The 9,633-nt window shown below is 40.8% G+C and overlaps 1 protein-coding gene across 1 annotated transcript; it reads right to left on the bottom strand.

Moving 5' to 3' along the window:
- Nucleotides 1-2,690: 2,690 nt before the first annotated feature.
- On the bottom strand, nt 2,691-8,284 carry pou3f2b (POU class 3 homeobox 2b). The gene has a single exon (XM_047361039.1). The coding sequence runs from the start codon at nt 7,969-7,971 to the stop codon at nt 6,826-6,828; it is 1,146 nt and encodes a 381-aa protein (XP_047216995.1). The 5' UTR covers nt 7,972-8,284; the 3' UTR covers nt 2,691-6,825.
- Nucleotides 8,285-9,633: the final 1,349 nt, after the last annotated feature.

The raw sequence follows: 9,633 nt of genomic DNA on the forward strand, positions 1-9,633 counted from the left end.
TCAGGGAGGCACTTTAGATTTTATTTGATCAGATCTATGCATTTTTGGTGTTGCAAACCTCCCAGGGCCAACCTCCAAGAAGGTCTCCAGCGCAGACATTGTTTGTGGAGGAGGGCTTGGCTCAGAGACGAGCATTTCTCACAAACACAACGTGCAATTACAGTCCGAGTAATTACGTCCTGAAGGGGAGACACGATTCGCCCCGCTGCTCAGCAAAGTTCATGTGAAGTTATAATTAAACAATAACTCGTTTACAAATGAATGCACATGCGCATTTGTGTACTTAAGTGTGCAAAGAGTAATTAGCCGCGATGCATCTGAGTGAGAATGAACAACAATGTCAAATGGTGGAACTATGCTGAGCCTGTGAGCATGTCTCCCTTTTATCTGTGTGTGTGCGTGTGTGTGTGTGTGTGTGTGTGTGTGTGTGTGTGTGTTTGTGTTGGGGTGATGTAGGAGGGGAAGGGGGATCGACGTGGTGTGAAGCATGCGAGACAGAAGAAGTACAGATTGAACGAGTGATTGACACAGAGGCTTGATTCCTCCTTGCATGTCTCAGAGATGGACATGTTGTTTGACTTTGTGTTCAAACAGAACAGGAAAATTACCAGGTATGTGAGGTTAGACACAAGGCACTCTTTTCACACCTAATTAGACCCCGCTGCTTTTTGTTTGAGTTGAGAATCATTATTTGCTCAGAGATGCTGACCAGGTAAACCTTTTCTGATGAGATAGTGAAATAAGTCATGAATAATACTTCCTGGTAAAGGAAAATCCTGAATGTCCTCAGTCAGCATTGGTCACTTAGGCACATATGAATGTTCGGATCTTCATGAACCATTTTATTCCCTGCTGTTTTAGACATTAGATAACACTGTTTCATATAAAACGGACATGAATTTAGTCTAGATGAAAAACATGGTGTGTATGTTTGTTGATGTTTGCAAACCAGCCCACAGCTTTGGGCTGCACAATGATTCCAGCTCGCTGAGCAACTTCTGAGTGGTCCTTGAGGGCAAGCAGGACCGACCCAGGGTGGAATTTGATTTGGGGAGGCCAACAGCCCCCTCAGCACCACCCTGCTGAATTGCTAAAACATGGTTCCTTTTCAAAACAAGCTTGTGAGCAAACAATGAATTTCTTTAACTGGCTGTATGACAAATTTGTCAGTCCGTTTGCATTGTTTCATATGTAAACAGATTTTTGAATAAAGTGGCTTAGAACCTTAAAGCTGTAAATAATTGTGGAGATTGGGTCATATATCTGACTTACTCATTGGGGATTGCCTTCATGTCAGGCGTAACTTCACATACAGACTCAGTGAAGGCGGGAAGGAGGGACTGAATGTAGTTGGTTCTGCTCACTTTTATATCCAGAATGTTGTCGGTTACTTAATAAGATTTTTTTTGCAGATACCAGAAGCAGAAATAATCAGCAGGTAGAATAAAATTGACTGTGAAACTTTAAAATTGGACTTTGAATCCTTACCCATATTGGAACTGTTAGTTATTTTAAACCTTAAATGTCAATATCAGTAAATCTGAATTTACTAATTTGATCTATTTTTAAATCTGATATGTTTGGAAACATTGGAGAAAATGTGAAAATGACCCAACCACTAATAAACCTAACTACAAGCAACAAACAATGAAATAAGCTCTAATTTCTATACTGTCTGAAAATTCCAGGGCTCTCGGTGGGTCCCTGCTAGCCTGAGGGCCCTGAGCAGGGCATCTGCTCACCTACATCTTTGGGCAGCTCTAAAGGCTACCAAGTCTCATCTTGACGGCTTTGTTTTGATGAGCTTTGTGATTCAAAGGTGAGATTCAGAATTTGGAGAAAAATGTCAGAAACTCCTTTAATATCACCGTTCAGCTCCTAAACGTTTCTTTCCACCAGGAATCTGAACAGTTGATATAGTGGCTTTTCATCATGTCTGCTCTAAGTACAATTTTATTTCTAATTTTATCTAGAACGTGTTTGCTGTATTTCTTGGCTTTTGAGGGCGTTTGTACAATATTATCTACAGTTAGGTCCAACCTCTTACGATCAACATGTTTCCTCTGACTGGGGGGTAATATTGACGTTTTGGAGCAGCCCAGCCAGAGTTCCGATACCCATTCTGTTGAGGGAGCTACAAATTATGGTGAAAGCAAGGAGGCCTTCCCAATCTGAAAGGGTTGGAGCTGATCACTAAAAGTAAATTGTCAAAATACCAGAGGAGACATGAAAAAAAGCTGATCTTAAAATATAAGAAGGTTTGATAGCTGTAATGGCAATAAAGTTTGTTTTATTGATTATTGACAAGATTCTAAATAATTTTCAGCATGCCATTTTTTTCTACAGTGTGGATACAAAGAAGCTTTTTTTTTTTTCCTAAACTGATACTCCTTTTGCATTACTTTGTTATTTCTTGAAAGATGCTTGTCTATTGAATCTTTTAAATCCAATTCAGCCAAGAGTATGAATAATTCAAGGCTTAACTGTTTTTAACCAGAGCAGTCAGCAGTGGTATCTATATCTGGAGAATGCATTTCCTTCACAAGGGTGTCTCTTTTCTACCATATTTGTTTAATGAATTAGGGGCTTGTATAATGAGGCTGTAAATGGAGCTAACCATGACTTAAGAAAGCAAACATGGACATAAAAACAATCTCCTGCTCTGTTCCATCTGCAAATCACTTCTGCTCTCAAAGTCACACAACGTTTTTATTAATATTTATTTTCTTTTCACACATTGTCTCAAATTGAGTTTGTATGTTCAGTAAGGTACAGTACTTTGAGTTGACTGACATTTCTTTGGAGATTTTTTAATAGAATGAACTGAAAAAAATTACAATTGAAGGCCTGAAATTTTCCACTTACGGCTTGAGTTTCAGCATTTCCACTGAAATGCTGAAACTGTTTGTTCTGATGTCACGAACAAATTTTCACTCATCTATAGCTTTGAATTTGAAATTTTAAACACAATTTGAAATGTTGACATTTTAAATGCAAATTGAAACTCAAAAATTACTGTTTTTTTATTTTTATTCTAAATATTTCCCCCTAAAAGCACACAGCTATGCAGTCTTATATCATATATTTATCTATTCATTAGGAATCGTTCAGATAGTATGCACCTTGTCTTCCTGCTCCCTTACTGACTGCACTACAGTGAGAAGAGATCTTGAACTCACCCTTTAGCCGTGTTGGTGCCACTAGATGGCGCTGGAGCACTGACTATCCTCCATTCTTCAGACTTTCTTCACAGCAGTCAGCACTACAGCACAGGCCTGTTATTCTTTTTTTTTTTTTTTTTCTCTGGGAGCCTGATGGGAAATTTGAAGTCACCTAAATAAAAAGGAAGGTGTAATTAACGCAACGCGCTATTAATTGCATCTGCTAGAGAGCGGATGAAGGGCACCAGGGCGTGCTTCAGTTTTTATTACGCGGCCCCTCTCAAAAGTCTTCTTGGGATATCAGAGAGAAGGAGATAGGCTAGTGCCGATGCATGTTAGGCATCCAATTGGCGGGTCAGGTCAAACGGCTAACGGCGATGATGATGATGAGGCAGAGAGGGACGTCCACTGTTGTAGGGGATGATATGACGTGTGTCTATCATCATGTAATTTACCACATGTCAACTGTTGTGGATTATAAACACAATTAGGTCAATCTGATCAGTTTTCAGCACAAAACCACTGAGTTTAGCATGTCTGCAAACGCTAGTTTAGATCTTCTAGAGGGTAATCTTTAATAATTTTTTTATCCAATGAAACTACAGATTACTGATGACACGCCCCTCTATAGTCCAACTCAGTGGAAGCATGAAGTTTGTGTGCTTTCACCAAATGCTAATAATGACTGATCAGCCATTATTTGCCACCATCCATTCATCCCTTTCACATATAATGCTGAGAAGTTTTAAACCTCTTTCCCAGCACATCCACAGGCTCATGGTGCTGCAGGCTTTATTAAAGCAACAGGAAGGAATTTGATTCAGAATCAATACAAAAAAGCACATATTTTGCTTTTTTTGTGCTGCCCAATCACAGCTAAAACAAGCAACATTGAGTTTTCTCTACATATTTTCAATCAGCAGCTCCATTTGGGAACATTTTAGCAAAATTATACTACAGGAAAATAGCAGCTGCAGGTTCACCACCAGCATAACATTTGTTAAATCAAAATCTTTCAAATGTTTTGATAGATATTTCTGTTTTACCATTTTACCAACAACTTTTTTTTTTAATATCTCATTCTTTTTTATTGTTTCAGTCAGAGAGCTTCTGTTTAGCCTCAATAAATGGCTCCATGATGGCAGTTTAGAAGGTGCCAAATTATGAGGTCAATTAAAGAAATACAATTTGTTGTTATCTCAGACCAGCTGAAATAAAGTGCTGAAAAAAAACTTGCAAATACAAATTGCCAGAATTTTTAAGAGGTTAATAAGATCACTTTAATGGACCCCTTTCAATCCTTCCAATGACCACTTTTTGCTCCTCGAACCCCAGCTTGAAGACCTATTGAACCCCAGATGAAAGCTGTGGCCTCCCTGGTCAAAGTCAGTCCATTTAAAAGCAGCCTTGGAGCAGAAACAACATGTCAGCAACTCACAATCTTCCCTTCATCTACTCTAATTTTCTTGCACACATTAATTAATCTCAAACGACAGAGCTGCAACCAAAAACAGAACCCGCTGCACCACAACTCACATTTCCTGGGGTTAATTCTATACTTTTGTTTTAAAAAATACATGTAAGCTTGACATTGGAAAAAAAGCCTTTTTAATATCAACCTCATTATTTAAAAATGTGCAAGTCCTTTGTTCATGTGGCAAGTGATGAAACACCAGCAGGCGTTTATCACCTCTGATAGATCTACCCCAAGTTCATCCAGTGAATATGACATCCCCCAGCCCCAAAACAACAGCAAAAAAAAAAAAAAAAAACAAGCAGTAAAGCAAAACAAATCCACAGCGTTGGATTGCTACAGGTCTACATCCCACAACTTCAGTCAAATCTGGTCGTTTCATTAAAGCTACCGAAGAGAAATTTCAGTGGTCATTTCTGCAGAAAAAGGAGAGAGGAAATAAAATAAAATAAAATTAGGGAGGGATGGAGGGAATAAAACCCCTGGATATGTTTCTTTGCATAAAACAAAAAGCGAGCTACTGTTTGGAATTAAAATATATATATATACACACATTTAGCTGTGTTTGACTGTCCAGGCTTGTGGCAATCCCCGCTGCAAATCAAAAGCCTTCTCCGTCTCATTTTAGATATATTTATGTCGTCTTTTGCGTCATCTATATAACAAAATTCCATAATAAATTACAAGCTCATCAAATAAAAACAAAACAAAGCTACAAATATAAAGTCCATTTCCTATTACCATATTTTCCCTCCACAATAAAGCAAAAAATATAATAATAATAATAATAATAATAATAATAATGTGATCATAAGCTGCAAATTTGGGTAATATTATTTAGACGTGTTTTGAAAAGAAAATCGGCAAAGGCCGTATTAATATTATTATTATTATTACTTATTATTTATTGTATAATAATGATACAAAATATTATTATTAACGAAAGCAAAAGTTATAAACTGTCGTTTTGTAAAATTTCGGTTATTTCTGAGCGTTTCTAAACCTTAATAATGTGTCTGAGACTGAGTTTTAACGCGCTGTTTTTACCGTCAGAGCGGCGCAAAATGGCTCAAACCAAACTGGATTCACTCGCATTTAAATCAATAATATGGGCTGGAAATGAAATGCGCAAAATCGCATCTGAGCGTGAATTTGACCGACAAAAAGAACAGCACGCAAATACAAGGCAGTAGGTAGGCTGGATCTTGAAAGTCAGTCAGCTCGCCTGATCATTACAATAATGAAAAAATATATAATGCTAATCATAGAAAAACAGAGAAAAAAAAAGTGCCCCAGTGGAAAATACATTTAAAAAAAAGAAGGGATAAATTCATGACTTTTTGTTTAAGGTTTTACAATATTTACAGATATGAATCCGGATGTTTTTGCTGCCATCTTATTTTTGCAGAAATATCTAGAGCCCATCTTGTCATGGGAAAAGTGCCAGATAGTCCAATCAATCGTCGTGGAGCCTTTTCTTTTCTTGGAGCGGAACAAACGCTCTGAGGGAGGAGATCATGTTATTGAACTCTGGTTGTGATGGCTGACAAAAACAGAGCGGGCTTTGTGTTTACACCGCTAATTGTATGGGTCGCAGCAGACTTATAATAATAATAATAATAATAATAATAATAATAATAGATGAATTGTAGTTGACCTCTGTGCTGACAGATGAGACTCCACTGGACTGGGGCTGCAGCCTTTACTGCCCTCCAGCTCACTCCATTAACGCAGCTTTCTCTGACCCCCAGCTGTCCCCTTCACTGCAGGACGCACATTTTTCAGCTACAACAAACTAACCCGCTTTTGCACACAGCAACAAAGATGTTGGAAGTGATAGAAAAGTGTCAAACGGAAAATATTCTGCAAGGCTTTTCATCTACCCCCTCCCCTCCCTGTTTTTTTTTTTCATTATTTTTGAGTCAAATATCATTTTAATACACAACAGGGGCTACACCTTGAAATCGCGTCGAGTCACAGTGCTGAGCATGTGTCCTCGGAGGGAGCACAAACTGTCCCCCCTCCCTCCCTCCCCTCTCACACATTCACTGCAGATATTGTGGAGGTACTCACTGCAATCTATTATACATAAAACACTCACTAGATCGTCTCATAGTCCAGTGATTTATATATAACCTCAGGGATAAATAAAAAGGGCGAACAAGTCCTGGCGGAGCGGTCCAGTAGAGTTCATTGGACTGGGGTCTGGACCCCGTGGTGCGGCGGCGTGTCCCCGTACAAATCCTCGCTACCCGGCAGCGCTCCTCCGGGAGGGGTCATGCGTTTCTCCTTCTGTCTCCTGTTACAAAACCAAACTCTCACCACTTCTTTCTCCAAGTGAAGACTGTCTGCCAGGGCAATTATTTCCGACGCGGCCGGTTTAGGGCACTTCAAAAAATGGCTCTCCAAAGCTCCCTTTACGCTCACTTCGATCGATGTCCGTTTTTTCCTTTTCCTGCCCTGCGCCGCGATCTTGTCCAGGCTGGTCGGGCTGCCTGAAGTGGAGTCCGCCTCCTCCAGCCACTTGTTCAACAGAGGCTTCAGCTTGCACATATTTTTGAAGCTGAGCTGCAGGGCCTCAAACCTGCATATGGTTGTTTGGGAAAACACATTTCCGTACAGGGTCCCCAGAGCGAGTCCCACGTCCGCCTGCGTGAAGCCCAGCTTGATCCTCCGCTGCTTGAACTGCTTGGCGAACTGCTCCAGGTCGTCAGATGTCGGCGTGTCCTCATCCGAGTGCTCGTGGTGACTCTGCGGCCGGTGCTGGTGCTGATGCTGGGACGGAGGGTGGCCGTGCTCGCTGAGGTGCGGGCTGTGGTGGTCCTCATGGCTGTCTCTGAGGTTGTGATGGTGCATCCCCTGCCCGCTCCCCGGGATCAGCCCGTTGACGCTAAAGCCCGGCTGGGAATAAATAAGGCTCTGGCCGTTCGTCGTCGCCATGCTCGGTATGTGCGCCGCGGTGGTCGTCCTCCACGCCCGCGCGTCGTGGTGGTTCCCGTGCGTTTGGTGCACCAGGTGGGGCGGCCGTGACTGGTGCTGCAAGTTGTTGCTGGAGCTGTGCATGTCGTCCCGGGCGCTCTGCACCGCGGGCTTGATGTCCTGTTCTGTGCCGAGCGGGCTGGTCGACCACGAGGCTCCCTCTCCATGGGACAGCGCCGTGATCCACTGGTGCGCGTGGCTGAGCGTGTGGCTGTTGCTCTGTAGCGGGTAGTCGCTCTGCAACAGGCTCTGCGCGTCCCGGTACGCCGTGGCTTGCTGCATACCGCCAGGCTCCGAGTGCACGATGGATGCGCTGGAGGTAAGGATGCTGTAGTGGTTAGACGCTGCGGTCGCCATGACTCCCGGAGCCGGACTGGTCGCTGTTATTAAAGGAACCTCTCATTTGAGAGACCTGCTCCTGCCCATAGGCGGCTCCCAGGCGCTCTGCCAAGGGGACGCCGAGGCGCACCTGGACTCCGCGCCGCCCCCGTCGCTCATTGGGCGTTGAAAAATGATGGACATGGTTGCCAAGAGCAACGGCGTTCGGATTGGCTCGATGGGAGTCTCAACAAACACAGCCTTGTTTGCTGGAGAGGTGCGAGTTTGAGGCTCCTGTGGAAGCGGAGAGCCGGAGTGCAGCATGAGGAGACGGAGCTCCGGGGTCAGCAGTGCAGCTGTAAGATCCAGTTGATTTACTTTGTCAGTCATGTTTTATCCAGACTCAGACTACAGGTAGTCCAGCTCTAGCAGAGGATTTTCTCTGATGCAGACAGCCGCTTATTTTTGTTGGGGTTTAAAACGTAGTTTTGCACAACTTCATTAGATTCAGTTTAGATTCTGAAAATGTGACTGGGTTATTTTTGTCAGCAATGAAATGAGACTAATTAGTTGCCTATTTAAGTCATTGTTATGTGTATATTGTAACAAGTTGACTTTTCAAAACTAATATTTATTTTTATTGCTGTAGTGTGCAACATTTTGTTGTAGATGACGGTCTGCTTTATTTGTGCAATGTTGTTTATTTCATGTGTAAAAAGACATAACTGTGCAACACAATTTCCACTAACTTCTTTGAAACTAATATAAATTAAACCATTATGTGTATACAAAATTTAATTAACCGAAAAACCAATAACTGTAGTAAATTAGTTTTTTGTTGTCGTTGTTCTGGATTAAAAACACTTAAAAATATATTTTAGAGATTCGCCATAAAGACGACATGCCCCATGCAACAAAACAGAATTCCCACCATTTTCAGTCTATAAACACAACCAAGCAGCTCACAGCATGTATTTTGATGCAGGTTCTAATTTTCACAAGAAAATCAAATAAAAGTTAGAGACTTGCTTTGATGTATAAATATGAATAAACGTTTAATTCCCCATTTTCTGTTGGCTTTAATGCGCCTATCAAACAAACTGCAGCACAGTTTTCTTCTTCAATGTCTTTAGGAAAAAAGAAATCGCTCAAAATTGGCGAGTCATGTCTCAAAGGAAATTCCCGATTGGAGCGTATCTAGCATATTTTATTAAAAACTGTTGTTTTACATTATTAATAATAAATATTTATCTGTTACAAAGAGGTCAATCAAGACACTTAAGATGGTGATACACAGCCCTCTATACAACACATAGAACATAAATGAAACAATTTACTCCAATAATTTGATCTGATATCATTTTGCATTAAATGTTAGGCTGAGAGAATCTTCAAGAGTAGTATTAAAGTTCTGTTATTGTTCACTGGACTCGTTGTATAAAATACTCAGCTGTCACTGTAAACAAACTGAATTAACCAATCAGGTTTAAGCATTAATGGGAGGGGCTACAGACTAGGAACGGACTAGGATTGGACTGAATAAAAATAAATACCGTTTTACGGCATTTACGCCAAAATTTAAAACTAAATATATAACTTGATTTGATTACTTAAATTCCTAACAGAAAAGAAAGAAATGTTCTAACTTCTACAAAAAAAAAAAATCCAGCTTTTCTTATAATTAGGGGTAAACTTAATAGT

This window comes from Girardinichthys multiradiatus, chromosome 3, assembly GCF_021462225.1.
Source record: "Girardinichthys multiradiatus isolate DD_20200921_A chromosome 3, DD_fGirMul_XY1, whole genome shotgun sequence".
Lineage (NCBI taxonomy): Eukaryota > Metazoa > Chordata > Actinopteri > Cyprinodontiformes > Goodeidae > Girardinichthys > Girardinichthys multiradiatus.

Excerpts from the sequence above, each read along its gene's own strand:
- pou3f2b (XM_047361039.1), bottom strand. The coding sequence starts at position 7,971 with ATGGCGACCGCAGCGTCTAACCACTACAGCATCCTTACCTCCAGCGCA.